General features: G+C 40.0%; 1 protein-coding gene across 1 annotated transcript; it reads left to right on the plus strand.

Moving 5' to 3' along the window:
* Positions 1-7,040: 7,040 nt before the first annotated feature.
* On the plus strand, positions 7,041-18,568 carry LOC149305453 (serine/threonine-protein kinase Sgk3-like). The gene is made up of 16 exons (XM_089477517.1): positions 7,041-7,118; positions 7,587-7,670; positions 7,945-8,017; positions 8,608-8,683; positions 12,006-12,093; positions 12,203-12,252; positions 12,359-12,416; positions 12,532-12,615; positions 13,975-14,106; positions 15,377-15,489; positions 15,574-15,610; positions 15,691-15,777; positions 16,805-16,900; positions 17,247-17,402; positions 17,493-17,582; positions 18,389-18,568. Exons 1-16 carry the CDS (start codon positions 7,041-7,043, stop codon positions 18,566-18,568), a joined length of 1,482 nt encoding a protein of 493 aa, XP_089333643.1.
* Positions 18,569-18,945: the final 377 nt, after the last annotated feature.

Here is an 18,945-nt window from a genome sequence, read left to right on the forward strand (position 1 = left end):
GCAAAAGATGCTGCATCTGATGTGGCTTGTCTGCACTTGGGCATCTTATTTAATCCCTCTTTTCCTGACCCAGTGCCTACTCAGACTTGTTTCTGCTATCGATTCTCCGGCATCCAGACCTGCCTTGTCTTCAGCCGGCAGCCACCCCTCTCCTGCTTGACCACGCTTTTGCCTGGTCCCTTGTCTGTGGCTTGTGTATGGTTATTCTTTACGAATTTCCAGTTTTATCATTTACCATTCTTAATGGTGGTGCTGAATGGAGGAAAGTATGTTATCAGCACAACTCATCTCCTGCACTGCATTTAGCTGGGGGGTGGGGAGAGGTACGCATGCGTATGGGGGATTCTGTAGAATCCCGCCATGCAATGTACTGTATATTTAAATGGACATTTAGCGTCCAGATCTTCAACTGGACTACACTGCCCAATGACCCTATCGGAAGTATTTTACGGTTATTATCCTAAAAATGTTATATATTCATCTGACGTCATAAAAATATATATAAAATACAGTTTTCTCAATAACTTGGCACATAGCAGGTCATATGGCAGGCATGCTACTTGTTACAGCTAAATTGCATTAAGCAAAGCATTATGGCAATTTATTTTGATTAAAAACAGAATCCATACTCTTCCTTTTGGGTACGCCACGGATTAGTAGTATGAATTACAAAAGAATATGAAAACGGGAGCGTAAAAAGAAAAATGCTTTTTTTTCTAGAAACAAAGCACAGTGCTTGTCTCTTACAGGACACAATCATGTCTCTGTCCTCTGATTAATGTTGAATAATTTGTAGATTCCTGGCAATAACAGGCTAAAATGTGCTCCATAGAAAGTCTTTGTTTTCCAATAAATTAGTGCCCATTCCCATTCTTTTAACAAAGCAGAGTGTAGCGATCCAAACCAGAACAAACGCTTTCTTGCTCCTTACAGAAAATAATTCTTGTAGATTTTCACCTTTAAAACCAATCATTTATTTTATACAACCCCCCCCCCATGTGTAAAATATCAAAATGTGGGCATAAATGTAACAGATTATCTGCAATTTCATGGTGTGTCACATGAGAATGTTTCGGAATAGTCAAGCACTACAAGTCATTGGGTGGCCATCCTTAACGGCTTCCACCATTCATGATTTACCGTGCCGTCATGAACATAGTGAACTTTACACCTTTTAAGACAGCATATGTTAGATGTTTACATGTTTTTTTTTTACAACATATGGTATATTGTAGAAAATAACAGGAGAAAAGCGCTGTTAGTTCCTGGAGCTCACAACAAGACAGTCCCTGGAAACCTTTCGTAGGAAGTCCTAGAAGACACTAAACACAGAGAGAGTGCTGCTGATTATTCTAGGAAGTCCTAGAAGACACTAAGCGCAGAGAGAGTGCTGCTGATTATTCTAGGAAGTCCTAGAAGACACTAAGAGCAGAGAGAGTGCTGCTGATTATTCTAGGAAGTCCTAGAAGACACTAAGCGCAGAGAGAGTGCTGCTGATTATTCTAGGAAGTCCTAGAAGACACTAAGCGCAGAGAGAGTGCTGCTGATTATTCTAGGAAGTCCTAGAAGACACTAAGCGCAGAGAGAGAGTGCTGCTGATTATTCTAGGAAGTCCTAGAAGACACTAAGCGCAGAGAGAGAGTGCTGCTGATTATTCTAGGAAGTCCTAGAAGACACTAAGCGCAGAGAGAGTGCTGCTGATTATTCTAGGAAGTCCTAGAAGACACTAAGCGCAGAGAGAGTGCTGCTGATTATTCTAGGAAGTCCTAGAAGACACTAAGCGCAGAGAGAGAGTGCTGCTGATTATTCTAGGAAGTCCTAGAAGACACTAAGAGCAGAGAGAGTGCTGCTGATTATTCTAGGAAGTCCTAGAAGACACTAAGCGCAGAGAGAGTGCTGCTGATTATTCTAGGAAGTCCTAGAAGACACTAAGCGCAGAGAGAGTGCTGCTGATTATTCTAGGAAGTCCTAGAAGACACTAAGCGCAGAGAGAGTGCTGCTGATTATTCTAGGAAGTCCTAGAAGACACTAAGCGCAGAGAGAGTGCTGCTGATTATTCTAGGAAGTCCTAGAAGACACTAAGCGCAGAGAGAGTGCTGCTGATTATTCTAGGAAGTCCTAGAAGACACTAAACGCAGAGAGAGTGCTGCTGATCGGTCAGTGACCATAAAATAAAAAAGTGTCATTCTTCTGGACCCCCCCCATTGCGAATCTATAGTGTATTTATGGCATCAAACCCTCTCGTATATGGGCCTGCACTGCCTTATATTGTGTGTTGTCACCTACGTGGTCTGTGAAATCTATGTGTATGTACAGCTCCATACATATGATACATTTACTAGGGGGTGCTTTCTGTTTGTCAGTCAGTGTAGTTGTGATGGCGATACTTATTTTAACATTTATGTCATGGAAGCCAAGGTTTGTGGCAGACTGTGTCCCAGCCGCTTGGTTAAGAAGCCCAGCCTTTTAGTCCTCGTTTATTTCAGGGGATCAGCGTTGCACCTTGATGCGGTGTGTGAGCTTCTGTGCGTTGGCCAAAACACAGTACTAGAGCCTTATGTTTTAAAGTACATATTTGCAGGTTAGGATTTGAGCGCTGGTAATTTGTTCTTTAATTACACATTATTTCAAACGTATTGCCGTAGAACACTATTCTTGCTATTGCACTAAAGATAAATCTTGTCTTTAATCAAAGTGTTATGAAATAAAAAGTGATATTTTACCTAAACAAACCATTGGGTTAAAACACTAGATTACTTCTGCTTGGGTAAATCCCATTTCAGGCCGCCTGATTTACTTTCGGATTCACATTCACAAAGAGTTTATTCACGGTAAATAGCAAGCTGGAGAAGTTCTGTCCCTTCCCATCGGATGATCTTTAATTGAGCAGTACACCCGTTGCCAAACATCTCCCGGTCTCCGCGGTCATCGCATTAAAGCTCAAAGTAATCACTTCTAATTAATTGATATTTTTCATCTTAAGATAATTAACACACAGCGGTATTTTTTTTGTATGAGCCACCTATTGATGTTTTTGATGGTTTGACGGGTGTGCTTTAACACCTTGTAGATGTGAGGAATGCAAGGTAACCACAGATGAACCTCCTATGAAGTAGTTCAGTTGATTGTGGACCGTATTCCAATGCTATCACAGTATGTACAGCTGCTGATGTTATTGCTGGGTTTCTTGGCTGTTTTTACCCAGAGGTGCCCCCATTCTATTTATTCTCCGATAAGCATTGGAGGGGGGGGTAACACATTTATCTTGCACTGAGGTTTGTTTGTTCCATTTGATGTTGGCTAGGAACCTACTGGCTGGGCTTGCATCTTATGTATATCTTTGCTGCTCTGTTAACTGGGATTACTGGGTGGGGATAGCCTTTACCAACTGGTTCCAAAAACAGCGGCACAAAAATTCAGACGTTTGGATGAGATGTCTATGGAATAAAATGCACAATTTTATTGAAAGAAGAAGGCACAAACGTCTCATTCTTTTAATACGTTTAGCATTTGGGTTTAGTATCCATGTCTAACGCTATCAGAGCTTAAGCCATAGCAAAACAAAGATCATTAACTTATCCAAGTAAAGACGGCTTAACATTGATATTGTCTTTCCAAAATCGGATTACAGTATGTTTCAATTAAAGTTGCTTTTAACAAAACAAGGAAAGCAAATGGATTTTGTAAAGCTAGAGCGTGCTCGCTACGAGCATTTGCATTTCTGGCATACTCTGGTCTACTCTGCGCTTATGGTTTAAAGTAAATTCACTGGTAGAAACAGGGATGGGTCAAGATTAGACTGAATAGCCATTTATCAAGTGGGGAGAGTGTCGTTAACTATATAAATCATTGGTCTGTATTATAGTTTATCGTATGAAAAATAGTAATTACTACACATGTCTTTAAACCTTATAAGAAGGTTGATTTTCAGTAGGGCTTTGTCTTCTTGACAACCCATCTCTTTTTAGGAACAACATGGTGAGGGTTGAGGTTACAGGACATCATCGTCTTTCCCTGTAATATCTGGGGCAGATCAGAGAGCCCTCTTCTAACTGCCGAAACTGGCCCATTAATATTATGGAGACTTTTCTGTGCTAGCACATTCCTCCATAGTGTGCCTCCCAGTATTGGCCAGCCATGAAAGGCAGAGTGGTGGGATAGGTGGTCACATCCAAACCCTCAGAAGAAGGATGGTGACTAGCGGATTACTTTGGGTCAAGACCTAGGACAGTGCCCAGCCATAATAAACCATGGCTTATGTTGCCCAGTTCCTCTAGCCTGTGGGCTTCTCAGTCTAAACCGTTGGAAGCAAACTGGGCCTAGGAGGTCTTTGGCTTCAACCCACCTCATCTTTTGTAGAACCTAACAGAGTGTCTCCAACTCTTATTCTCGTCTTTCTTATTTCTGATGTGCTTTCCAAGTACTACCATTTTAAAATGTTTTCATTATTTGCAATATTGTTCTGACAAAAGAGTTACATGCACAGTCAGCCAAACTGATTGCAATGCAGACTGTGGGAAATGACAAAATAATTATTTAGTCAATGAAAAATGGCACAACCTATCACTTCATTTATGGCATTATTCCTGATTCCTCTTAAGTTACACTTTAAAAAAATATATAAAATACATCAGTTCTTATAAGCTTAAAATATTGTTCCTGTGTAATCACTGGGAAGACATGTGAAGCCCATGGTAGGACTCCTCTTCATCAAGCTTAGATAGGACTCTTTTCCTACTTTGACACGCAGTCTGGGTGACAAGACAGGACATCAAACGTTGGAATATATGAAACATGAAGACCCACATCTCATCAACCATGTACTCTGCTTTTTTTTTTTCTTCTTCTTTTTTTCCTCATTCTCCATCCCCCCACTTTTTATTAATTTTTTTATCTGTATTCCCCAGCCTCTGACCTTGTGCTGTATTTAATGCAAATTTTAAATTCAGTCTCAAGATTAGTTCTGAAATACCTGGCCTTTTTTTCAGTCTTGTGTTCTGAATATTTAATTGATGGTCCAAAAAGCCTTCGCCATTCTTTCCCTTCTGAAGTTTCCCTGTACTGTCTTCCCATATTACCGTTTTGTGGAAATTGCCAACTCATGCCTGAATACCAAACAGCCAAACGCAGGGTACGGGCTTCTTGGCAGTACATCTGAAGCCTACATATTAGCAGACAATTAAATAGTAGGTGGCATCTGAGTCAGGAAATACAGGGGAATTCCATTGATATGTGAACACAATAATACCCATGCATGTGCAAACAACGCTGATAAACCTCTTTATAGGTGTTTCTTGTCTCTAATCATTTATTAAATTCGGTTAATATCAGCAAACTGTGGTTGTATTGCTACATTGTTAAAATTATTTAAAAAATAATCCTTTTTTAATGACCTTCATCTGGTTTGATACGTGCAGCCACCTGTGTATTGTTTGATACGCAAACAGTAGATGAAGTCACTGCCAGTGTTTGGATGGAAGGATAACTGTAGCATTGGCTCTTTAAGACCAGTGGCCGATAAAACACAGGCATGCAGCTGCCTCCTGGATACATGCGGACACAGGAAGATGGAAGCACTGACCGGCGGCCAGTTCGGGCCTGGTCACTGCTGGTGAACTTTCTGGGCGGCTCTTTAATAAATAAATTAAAAAAATATATATATACTGTTTAAAATATGTAAATGTGAACACTTGGAACCCTTGAAGAGGTTAAGTTCTTCATTTCTAGCACTGGTCTCCTGTATACTTTAGTTCTTCAGTATTCAGGAAACCAAATAGAACATTTTTTTTTCTCTCAAATTCCAGGATTTGAGTGAAATTTGTCTGGGTGTGTCTTGCTTAGCAGAAGCAGAAGCTCTCTGCAGATTCTATCCCCATGCACTTTCTTGCTGTGTTATCCAATATTGGAAGATATTATCTGCTTTGAGTATTTTGCATGTGGGGATCCGCATAATAGAAGATAAATACCCATTATTCAGTAATGCACAGTGATATAATAGCACATGGAATTGTGTTTGACACTTTTGGAATTTGGTCGTGCCTAGGTGTGACATTCTAGAATAAAACCACAAAGCACCGTTGGGTTGTGTCTGGGATGTGTTGGGGGTGATCACAACTAATACACAAAGTGGACAAGTTTTTTAACCTTTTTTTTAGGGAAACTCATTGAATTCAATGTGAAATAACACACAAAAGAGAAATATGGAATTCTTGTTAAATTGTCAGGTTCGAGATTTGTAAGATTTTTGGTTAGACAATATGGCACCAATAGAGAATCAATTCACTTGCCGGAAATACGAAAGAGTGAGTTTTTGTTTTTCTGTAACCCAATAGATTATATGTTCAGAAGAGCAGGGTCCTCTTCTTCTGTACCAGTATGGCTTAATGTATCGTCATGTTATTGTCAGAATTTGTACTGTTTTTCCAAACCCATTGGATGGCTGTAGGAAACCTCAGTGTATAATGCTCTGTTTACTGGAATGCACAACCACACATTGTGGGTTTGTCAGCCTATACTAAAAGACAGTTGTGTGTGTGTGTGTGTGTGTGTGTGTGTGTGTGTGTAATATATATATATATATATATATATATATATATATATATATATATATATATATATATATATATAATATGTGTATATGTATGTATTATATATGTGTGTGTGTATTATATATAATGATAAAAATAAGCATGACTTCTTTTAAGAAGCCTCCCTGCCATAGCTTAACATAGATCTACGGATTTATGCAAATGATACTAGGTTCATTGCCCTGGAAGTTTCAAAATTGACATAGAGATGGGAAACCTGAAAGGGACAAATAATTTTTTTGGAAGTCCTTTCTAATACCTTGTTTTTATTCACGGTTTGCTAAATATCATAATTACTGACGTGGACATTTTGTTTTTTGTTTTTTTTGGTCTCTTTTTTTTTTTTTTTTTTTAGGCGTCACAATGGAAAATCAGTAAATAACAATAAATAAAAGTTTGAATAATAACTAGCGGTGCGGCACCCCTACCGGGTGCCTATATACGTGTATATACATGGATCCTAAGACAAGCTGTCCCAGTGTGCGGATTCCCAGCCATGATGAACATCGAGAAAACAGAAAGCGGTTTACAGTAAGTTGAATAGTGGACGCTGTGTAATCACACCTATTCCAGCTCCATTCCTATTCTACTTTGCACTATACATGGAAATGTTGTGCTCTCCTAGTAGGAAAGAACAGACAGAAGGAAGTCCTTCTTAATTCTTCTTCATATGTATTACCTATGCAATTCTTTGTACAATATTATAGTATTATTATTATTAGCCATTATTTATTAGGTGCCAACATATAATGCAGCACAGTACAGTTTTGAAAGCTGGGGTGTTTAACAAATACATAACAAACATAATATACATTTACACATACAGGCATTACACGAGCTGCAATTGATCCAATGCATATAAGGTACATATCTATAAATGTATTTACCAGGGAAGTATTAGGTAGACCGGGAATAATAATAACCCAGGAACCAAGTTCTGGTATTACGGTATATTGGCTAAACATCTGGCCCAACGCTACGCTTGCTTTGTATCCACAGGTTTACAAGGTCATGGTCTCTGTGGGGAGAAATGAATGGTTTGTGTTCAGGCGGTATGCAGAGTTTGATAAACTGTACAACACGGTAAGTACACTTTGGGACTCTTGCTTCTCTTAGAACATCTATCCATGAATACATTATTTTTCCAGTTTAATCATGACATATTTTCACAACCGTTCTGTGTTTTATCCATATGATGGACACAAGAGTTTTATAAGATCAAGTATTTAAGGACTAGAATAGAAATACCGGTAGTATGGTCGTGAAAGTATTATTCTTAAGTATTTAAATGTCAGATTAGGGTACTATACACCCAACATGACCTGATTTAATCCTACTGTGCTCTCCGACTCCCCAGCTTCGGAAACAGTATCCCAACATGAACTTGAAGATTCCTGCCAAACGGATATTTGGGGATAACTTTGATCCAGGTAAGGTCAGTGAACTTTTTAATAGGCGCTACCCAGAGCCCTCTTGACTCCTCTTCATGCAGGGCGCGGGGTATGATGTCATATCCCAACCCGCGTGTGCAGTGCAAGGGAATGATGCCATGGAGGACTATGCTGTTGTGTAAATAGGCCAGGAACAAAGGAGATCAGAGATCTCCCCAGCTGCCTTATTGAGTGTCACTTTTTCGGGTCTCCCAAATCCTCCAGGTCGTGGGGAAGGGGGGGGATCGGTGACGTTAGCAGGCAGTCCTGGCCGCGTCCCCGGAGTTCCCAGGTATGGTAAACGTCTGTTGATTAAAAAAAAACAACATTTGCCCTTAACACAGAGGTTATTAAAAATATTGGGCAAATATTTGTAGCATTTCTCCTCACTCTCTATGCCTCCGTATGATATATGTACGTTGTGCCTACTACGAAAAAAAGATGGTGAGGTCAGTTGGGTTACCTCTCCCATCACGCTCAAGAATAAGAGTGGTAAAGTCTGGTTGCCTAATATTGGTGGATCTTCTGCTTGCAGCTTGGTACATGCCACCAGCCTTTTATCCCCTTATAACCCTTTCCCATTTACCCAGATTTTATCCGGCAGAGGCGAGCGGGACTGAATGAATTTATTCAGAATATACTGCGACACCCAGAGCTGTGCAGCCAGTAAGTAGCCGTCACTTTTATTTGCTTGTTAATGTAAAGCAAATCCTCTGTGCCTGCAGTCTACTCCAGACTGTGTATTTTTTTATGTGGTTTGTGGTAGATGGGAGAGCCAAAAACAGGTAGGATTTCTAGACAGCGTACAAGAAATGTGTAGGAATTCTACCTGTTTTTGGCTCTAACATCTGCTGCAAACTACATTGCATTCTTCTCTTCAGGAGTGTTTGGGGACTGCTCCAATGAGGAGATAAATCTCGCTTTTATTGTTTTTGGGTTTATTTCTATCCTTTTAACTTACGTCTGGCGCTGGTCTACGCACGACTTCTTATGTCTAAATGATAGGTGTGTGTGTGTGTGTGTGTGTGTGTGTGCGTGTGCGCCATTAAACAGACTGCATTAAGTATTGTTGTTTAAAATTCAGAATTGCCCTACGTGTTTTTATCTCTACCTCTTTCTTTTGTGGATTATATTTGGACTTTAATGTCTACCCCTGATCACAAAGAACAGAGTATTGTTTTATTGTTAATTGTCTGTTGGAGTTATTCCGTTCTCTCCCTGTATCCCATCATTCTGTTTACCCAAAGGAGCAACTATGGTTTTCGACTGTTCTGCACACAATAGGTTTATGGTTTTTATGGTGAGACTACCACTCCCATCATACTCAGGAATAAGATATAGTGTGGTAATAGCTAAAGCTCTACTGGTTGCCTTGGTTACTGGTTACATTGGTACATTTCTTACTGAAGTTTGGTACAGAAATAAAGTACAGCTGAGCGACAGTATATGATGTCATATGATGATGTAAGTGAATGCTAGGGAGTGTGGTGGGGACAAGCAAGTGCTTGCTCAGGGCCAATTAATATTAAAGATGCCCTGCTGGGGACTCTGCTGTCGTCAGACCCAGGCAGCGACCCCCCCCATAAACACAGGTGTGCTCATCCTTCATACATGTAATGAAGTAATGAACAAAACCACAGAATCTGCCAGCTGCCATGAGCTGAAACATATTTAGGAATGCCGGAAGATAAGCCCATGTAATATATTTTATTTTTGGTACTCCTTTCAAATGTAATTTGGAACCAAAACTAAAAAACACCATATATTTAACACCTATTTCCCATATTAGCGGAGATATTAACTGTATACGCTGCTGTGTACGATATAAATACCAAAGGTTCAGGATGTTAGTGGACACTTGTTTTCATCACTTGAGGTATAATCCACTCCAAGTGAATGGGTTGCTGAAAGTCATGCGCGCTGTGTGTTTACAAAATTTTACTGCTAAATTGCCATTCAAAAAGGTAATTTTGGGACTACTGTAAACATGTTTATGAACAACTTTGTTTGAAAGAGATCTGTTTATCCGCTAACAGGCACAACTGACCCACAAACATAAAGACAAGCAACATTTCTCGCCGGTAGTCGCGTGACGCAAGGAAAGCACGCTAACCGAAAAGGTTCTCCTGTGTTTGTGAAAAAGATGACACTAAGCACTCAGATTTTTATAGGCGGAATTGTTCAAGGCTGTTTTGGGTTATTAAAAAAAGAATAATGTACACTGCGTGGCTACATTTCGCACAGTACGCGCAAAGCATACATTTCTGTAAGTATGTCTCATTAACCCTTAGAGTGCCAGATGAGTACCACGTACATACTGGCACTCTGGGTTCGATTCCTACTTCCATCACGGAGAAAACATTTCTGTAAGAAGGTGGCCTGATCTTTTCAACGTATGTGCCGGGCTTCTGTTAAGGAAGAAAGCCATGTGTTTAATGTCATAGACCGATCCACAGCTTCTCTAGACGTAAAATAAAAATGAATCGGTGGCACTGGCACTCAGAAAGTCTATGGACGCTTAGACTTGCTCATCATTTGATGTAATAAGCCTAGGCAGACAAACCCTGCTATCCCATCTGGCTTACTGATGTATCCACTAAGGAGGTGAAATTAGATTTTTTTTATTATTTTCTTAACACCGTTTCATTTTTTTTGGCTCATTTTGGGAACAGATGCAGTAGACCTGGCCTTAAGGGTGGGCACTATTGACTGGTCTTTCGGGGAATGAGAGCCAACAAACCTGGATGAAATGCAATTCCTTTTTCTTCAAGGTGATCTTGTTGGCCAGGGGTTAGCGAACATGTTAACCTCAATGAGCTATTTATATAAAAAGCAGGAAAACTGGCTGAGCTTGGAAATCTAGACTGGGTTGTCTGCGTTTTTAGATAAGACGACAAATGAGACAAGTGTTTTTTTGAGAAGCCATGTAGTTTATGGTGAACCTGTAAACAATGGGAGTTTCTGCTGACCCCTGACTCCCTCCCTCAAAACAATGGGGGAAGTGAGGTGTGGAATTATAAAGCATCAGGCTGCTCGCCTTCACCAGCACACGCTTACCTTCGTCGGGGAAAGCTCGTTCCACACAAGGACGCTCTCTCCGTTTGGAGAAGGTCACTAAAAATCCACAAGACCCTTTCTTTTAAAATGAAACCTCCGGATTCATACCTGTGATTCAAAATGGAATGGGTTGAGTATTCTCGGTAAGTATTCGGGTTCTATACATGTATGGAATCACATTTTATGTCCTTGAAGCGCTATTTGAAGCACTTTGACAGAATGAAACGTGGATCTTCAGGATCCTACCTCTGTTGATGCATGATACGGTTTTGTATCGGTATTTTGAGCAATTTTCCTGGTATGCAATTGGGTTATTGCTTTTTATGGCACATTTTATACATTAACGTCAATGCTAGTTGCAATTCTATAGCTAAGGCTAGATTTCTGTGGATGAAGAATATTTTGCTGTTACTTATTTACTTAATAAAAAGGGGTAGTGATTACATATAGGAATTTATTAGTTGGTATTTAGGGTTTGGTTTCATTGGGTCTGTATTGTTTTTAGTGGCACATTCCCCTAATTACAAGTTGAATGCATACTTGAGTTAATGTTTTATAAAGTGGTAAGACTTTGATTAGTGTTTATACATCAATATATGTTTCCTCTGGAAGTCTATTCCAAGTATGTACTACTTTGTTTCACATTCTTCCACTCTCTAATTTAATGCATGATCTCTAATTCTAGCACTTCTCCTTTTATTAAAGATGTTTCCCTCTTGTACTTTAATTAATCCATTGACAGATATGAAGGTTATTCCGCTCCCTGTGCTCTTCTGGACTGTGTGTGTGTGTGTGTGTGTGTGCGCGCATAAATGAGGTTGATGATTGTTTTTTATTTTTCTTTAAATATTATCTGAGTGACTGTTTTATCTTTCTTGGTTTCCTTGCGTTAAAATGTTACTGATTCGCTCCGTCTAATGAATCTCCGCAGCCCTGATGTCCAGGTGTTTTTAAAGTTAGATTGTCCCAGGCTTCAGTCTGCACCTTCAGAAGACGAGGACGAGAGGGCTGATCAGAAGGTAAATGCTATGCTACATGATTTCAAATCCTTGGAAACTTTATGGTATTTTTTGGACTCTATTACCATGCAATATTGGTGTGACCTTTATTTATTCCTTCCTCGAACAGAATGGTTCACCTTCTCAGAGCTACAACCTGGGACCTACTGGAAACCCTTAGTAAGTCTTGTTCCCTAATAAAACAACGAGTACTAGAAGAAAAAAACTGTAATTATTGTCACGATCAACTTCATTTTAACTATTTTGTTTAAATGATTTTTTTCAGTGCTAAACCATCAGATTTCGAATACCTAAGACTGATTGGGAAAGGTAGCTTTGGAAAGGTAAGAATATGCTTATTCCAGGAAAATGTCAATTAATATTTATAATGAAGTGTTAAATTGTTGTACTTAAGAAAAATATATACCCTTTTGAATGTATTTGTTTGATGCTCCTCAGGTTGTTCTCACACGCGGGAGACATGACGGGAAGTTCTATGCAGTTAAAGTGTTAACTAAGAAAGTTATCCTTAACAAGAAAGAGGTGAGTTTATTTGTATTCCTTGGAATAAAGAACTGTCACAGGTCGCCTGGTGGTAAACCGCCACAAGGAAGGGTCTCCACATTCTCATTTTAAGCTCTCTTGTGACTTTACAGAGATCTCCATAAGGTTAGAACCCTGAGGCAAGACTTGCTAATCCACTTTGTCCATTTCCTGGGTCTACTCGGGGATATGCAGGCCTAGACTGGCTTTCTGACGCCAGGCAAATTCCTGGTGGGCCGGTGGCCGGTAGGACCACATACTTGCCTCTGTTGCTGCTCCAGAGGCAGATGGGTTCCATCAGCGAGCAGCTCATGGCTGGATACACTTGGCCGCATGCTGCGTTAGTTTAGTAAAGGTATATATGCCCATTTGCCACTAACAAAACTGAAAGTCAGCTGTCCGGAACTGGCCCTTTAATGTATTCCTTTGTTACGTGTGTTTTATTCTTTCCTGGCCCTGGATAATGACCTACTTTGGAAACCCAAACCCACCTTTAGTATGGCGTCTCACCTATTTATATGCTTAAGCCTTCTACGTCAGATCCTCCAGTCCTGGGAATTAACACAAATATGACTAGCGTGCTTTGGCTGGTGGTATAACGATATAGCGTGCTGCAGTGAGATAAAAATAACACCCCGGGGCAATTGATTCTTAAATGCCTAGTGCTGTGGTTTCTAGGTATTGTCACATGTTCCAAGAATTTGTCTGCAGGTAGAGTTCTGTAAGACAGACCTCCGTTCTATCCGGCAAAGCAGGTTTTACAAGATCTCTTATGAGACCAGGTGGCTCTGTGTGAATACTTCCGATACCAACCGAAAACGGGGAGATCCAATAACCGCATGAGTTGCTCATTCTTTTACCACGTGATGCCAGATATCATTCAGTGACGGACTAGATGCAAGTGAATGGGACAATATCAATACACAGGAGGGCAGAACATGTGGTCTGCAGGCCTTCAGCTGGGCAACAGTGGGTTAAATTCACTATATTCACTATAGTGGGTACAGCTCTGCACCTCATGCCCTTTGCCTACAGTGTATTCTAGTACCAACCAAACATGGCACAGCCTGGCACAAAACCAACAGAGCAGTTTCAAACCGATATCAAAGTTTAAAACAACTTTTGGCTTCTAATTTAGAAATGAAAGTTTATTTAAGATGATGGCAGTATATAAAACAATGAATAACATTATTATTAATAATAATTGATGAAAGCCAAGTTTACCATCGTGGATACTTTGCATTTTTAGTTCCTGACTCTACGTCTCTCTCTAATCTTAAATGTTAAATTGAAATTTCAAAAATGTAAAATCATAATTTTCCAACCTTTTCCCTTTTTATTTATTTTTTTTATCCCCAGCAAAAGCACATTATGGCTGAAAGAAACGTACTTTTAAAAAACGTGAAACATCCTTTTCTGGTGCGGTTACATTACTCGTTTCAAACATCAGACAAGCTGTTCTTTGTTCTGGATTTTATTAATGGAGGAGAGGTAAGCCATGATAGTTTGTGAGAACACCAGACCGTAGTTACACCAAACCAATTCATGTTGGAAATTATGCAAAAGTACGCGCTTGTGTTAAAGGGCTCTATAATTAATATTTATATTGTTGGGAGAGAAGCTGCAGTATTGTAACTTCACGACTTTCTCGACTTCACAAAGGAAAATAGAATTTGATGGTAGAACCATCCAGCCCATCTAGTCTGCCCATTTTTCCTCCTGTAAACAGTTAAACCTTAAACCTGCCTTTTGATCTCATCTCAGATTCATATACGATTAAAATCCTTTTCTGTATTATGTTCTACCTCTTCTGCTGGGAGGCTGTTCCACTGATTTACTATTCTCACAGTAATCCCATTACATCTAAGCCATTAAGACTTTCTATGGCATGAGAGCCTGGAAGTAGCCAGTCTGGCCCCTTCTAACCGCATAGCTGGTAAGGAGACGGCGGCTCCATAGCAATGTCATTGTGACGGGCACGCAGAAGAAACCGCTGCTGCTGGGTGTTATATTCTTGGTTGTGCAATAGTGTTTAGGTCACGTGCATTCATTTTATGGAGTGTGTCTAAGAGGAAGAATTTGCTTTCAAATTCACTTTAAGTTCTCCCTTTCGTGGCGCACGGTTAGCAACCTCCGCTCAGGAAACACAAAGCATATGTCTAACATTAAAACGGGATTACACGCTGACTATTTTTTATACAGTGGATTTATTAATGTGTATTTTCCCCGCTGTAATTGTCTTGTGACGCTGGCCTGCAATGTCTTTTGCATGTTTGACAGCAGTGTAGGGAGTGAAGTCCCCCGTCGTTACCGTGTGTGTACCCCCAACACCCAGTATCAGAAAGTGATACGACATTCTATATACTGTATTCTAAAATATAGCATCTCGGCTCTCGTCACGTGGCGACATATAATAACCCGTTTGTCCTGTAAATGTATGGGGAGATGAGTCACAAGGCTTTCCCGCTGCAGATTTTCTTTACATTCTTCCCGTTAGTTGATTTTGGTTACGTCTCCGGCCTTTGAGCTGATTCTTTATCTACATCAGTCAGTCGACGCAGGTATTCATGGGTTTTTCTGGACACGTTTGCTCTTTGGTGGTACGCCCTGGCCCTTTATGTGCATGATCCTATATGATTTGCTGGGTAGAACTTGAATCGCCGTAATGCCTTTTTGTAACATATGCAGGTTCACGGTATATGGACTTTGTTCCCTTGTCGTCGTCTTATGATTACCGTTTCTATGTCTGTCGATCTTGCAGCTCTTTTTCCATCTGCAAAGAGAGCGTTATTTTTCTGAACCAAGAGCGCTCTTTTACTCTGCGGAAATTGCCAGCGCGTTGGGCTACCTGCATTCTATGGAAATCATATACAGGTACGTCATACGGCTGCAGAAACACTTTATTTTACGTGAATTTTCATAAGTTGGAATTAAACGCTATTCTTTTATCCCCCCCAGAGATCTAAAACCTGAAAACATTCTCTTAGATTCCCAGGTAATCACATTTTTATTTCGTATTGATGTATTTTGTTAAGCAATTTTTGCAGTCCTCAGAACTTTTGTGTTTCTGTTTAGGGTCATATTGTTTTAACGGATTTTGGGTTATGCAAGGAAGGGGTCGCGACTTCGGACACTACGCTCACCTTTTGTGGGACACCAGAGGTAATTACACTGTGATATAGTTCTAAATGTTCTAATACAGAAATATGAGGATCGCTCAGATTGTAAGCTCCTGTGAACAGGGCCCTCCTTATCTGCTTTTTCTGTAAATCAGTTTTGTATGGGGCAATTTCTTGAGTCAATTCACCGATTTTAATTATACATTCTGTAGGGCCAGCTCAGCCATTCTTTCTCACTAATAATTTGTAGGAGTACCTGGGAGCTGTGTAAGTATGGATCGGAGTCTCCGGGTGAAGCTCTGCTTCCCTGGGTCTCTGGGTCAGTTTCTTCTTCCTACTGGCAGGGACGTCAGGTTTGGCCACAGCCACTCCTCATCTACTCCAACCCGCTCCCCATCCACTAAAGGCTCTCTGGGGGCTACCGCTGCCCCATTCACAAACCCACTACCCCAGAAGATGGAGAGCGTTGGGTAGCCTACCTTGTGGCATTCCTGTGTATAATGAAGTCATTTTGTGAAAACACAGTTTAGTGAATACACCCACATGTACTGGTACAAAGAGACTGGGGGCGCTTTTATGGGAGTTTAAACCTGTTTTATGGGCTGTAATCAGTTACCGTTCTTTTAAGGCTATGGACCCAGATGAAAATGCCACAAGTGGAAAATCCTTTTGAAACTAAGCAGGGGGCTGGGAAAAGTGTCTTTTTGTCTTGGCATACCAGCACCACGTTGCCGCATATAATGCACTAGGATCTAATCTTACATTCTTTTTAAATACCGCAGAGTATTTTGTGGAACAATGTCAGTTATTTAAAACGCTACTTTTATTTCAACTAAGATGTGGTTTACATAATAATTTATTGTAAACGGGACCCGTGATTGACCAAAGGCTGTAAATCTCTGCTGCAATACCTTCCCTGTTTTATTATTTGGATTGAAAATGTGAACGTGCTTTTTACAGCCTCTAAGGTTTACAGTACATCACCGTTACTAGCAGCTTTATTATCAACGTGTTTTACACAAACCCTGTAAAGTTTCATTCCACGTGCCGATGATGTGTTTTCCCCTTAGTATCTAGCACCCGAAGTTATACTGAAGCAACCATACCACAACACCGTAGACTGGTGGTGCCTGGGATCTGTTCTCTATGAAATGCTGCATGGCCTGGTAAGGCTCATGAAATAGTAGCGTGTATTTGGTATGTATGCAGAGTGCTGTATATGTGGATTTCTAACTCGCATCCAGTGCTTTTGGCTGACGTGGAAAAGAATACCCAAGAACACCCAAAGCCGACAATAAACCAAGCAAAATACACCATAGTTCTATTCCCACTCTACAGACCAACAGCAATCATAGGGTATATATATATTATTATTTCTTTATTGAAGAAAAGAAATGTCATATATAACTCTTACCCCTTAGACATTGGTCAATATAAATAGTCAAAACTACTATATGTATGTGTGTATATGTATATATATATATGTTTATTTTTTTTATTTAATTTTTGCAGCCTCCTTTTTACAACCGAGACACAGCTACGATGTATGAGAATATTCTTCACAAGCCTCTGATTATGAGACCGGATATAAGTTTGCCTGCTTCGTCCATCTTAGAAGAACTGCTTGACAAAAATCCCAAATTGAGACTCGGAGCAAATAATGACTTTGTAAGAAATCGTTTCGACGTTACTATGTTGGGATGACTCTGGATGGGGTTTCTTAATAAAGTACTATTTTTTTCTCTCTTTTTATTGCAGAAAGATATCAAAAACCATCCTTTCTTTGCATCTATAGACTGGTCAGATCTTGTACAAAAGAAAATACATCCACCGTACGACCCTCATGTGGTAGGTGCCTTGCCTGAGTTATTATTAGTAGTAGTAGTGGTAGTGTTTGTATACACTGCTGTTCACTTGGGGTCACTTTTCATGGGAAAACAAGGACATTTCTTGCTGTAACTTAAACTTGGATTATTCAACACAACGTGCCATTGGAACACAGTGATGGGAGTGATAAGGGGCCTGTGAAGCCTATGAAGATATTCCATTAAAAATCAGCCGTTTCCAGCTACAATAATTATTTACAACATTAACGTCTACGCTGCATTTCTGATCTATTTTATGTTATTTGAATGCACAAATTTAGCTTTACTTTCAAAAAGAAGGAAATATCTTAGTGACCCCAAACTTTTGAACAGTAGTGTATATAATTCCCCATGTTTTTTACATTACATGAACGGGTTAAGCCATTTGTGTCATGCTTTAAACATTTCCAGTCTTGGTTTCTCAGTTAGCACTGGTGGACCTGGACGAGACATTATTGGGGGAGCTTTTAACTGCTTGTGAATGTTTTAAGATGAGCCACCGCTGAGATCGATAAAGACAACAGTGTTTATGTATAAAAAGCAAGTCTGATGAAAATGTGTTTTATATATTATCAATATTATTAATATGGCCCCCTGGGGTCCCAAAACCTGTGCAATTTTACATCTTTTTCTTTGTTACAATATCAATATAAGATATCAAATTTGCAGACTCCATTAAAACTCTTAAACACTTTTTAGATTAGAGGTCAGAAATGTTGCTTTAATACTATTTGTAGTTCTACTGTTAGCTGTTGAGCACTAAACGTTGCCTTTTGTTTTACTCGCTAGAACGGCCCCGACGATATTTCGAATTTTGACCGAGAATTTACAGATGCAATGGTCCCAGATTCCGTGTGTGTTTCCTCAGACTATTCCATCGTCAATGCCAGCGTTGAAGAGCCAGACGACGCATTTGTTGGATTTTCTTACGCTCCACCATCTGATGACTTTTGCTTTTTAGAAAATTGACCGCCGATGTACGCTAGCCATGCTGGCCCGTATAAGTCCTGCTCCAACTCAATAGGCATCTAGTGAATATATTCCGATTCAGCAGCTGTGAAGGGCTCCCGTGAAGCCCTGCTGGTCTCTGAATAATACATTGGTCGTCTCTTTATTTCCTCCGAAACCTTTCGTGGTGAATCTGTACACTGGGTGCACATGGAAATGTTTTGAAAAGCTGTTAAATCAGCAATTTAGATCTAGTATTTTGTGTATAGATCCAGTTCTTAAAGCTTAGTGGTTCACTGGAGCTTTGCTGCATTGTGTACTCACTCGCTGAGTTGTCCATCTTTCTTTGTAGCATTGTGCCTGGTCCTTTTACAGAAACTAATATGGCTGCCATGCGA

Source organism: Sceloporus occidentalis, unplaced genomic scaffold, assembly GCF_023333645.1.
Source record: "Sceloporus occidentalis isolate IW3139 unplaced genomic scaffold, rSceOcc1.0.p SCAF_11, whole genome shotgun sequence".
Lineage (NCBI taxonomy): Eukaryota > Metazoa > Chordata > Lepidosauria > Squamata > Phrynosomatidae > Sceloporus > Sceloporus occidentalis.

What these genes read in the sequence shown, in the direction of transcription:
- LOC149305453 (XM_089477517.1), top strand. Translation starts at nt 7,041, where the DNA reads ATGGATCCTAAGACAAGCTGTCCCAGTGTGCGGATTCCCAGCCATGAT. An exon ending in TTGATAAACTGTACAACACG is followed by an intron (nt 7,671 to 7,944) that starts GTAAGTACACTT and finishes CCGACTCCCCAG; the next exon opens with CTTCGGAAACAGTATCCCAA. An exon ending in TCTATGGAAATCATATACAG is followed by an intron (nt 15,490 to 15,573) that starts GTACGTCATACG and finishes TATCCCCCCCAG; the next exon opens with AGATCTAAAACCTGAAAACA.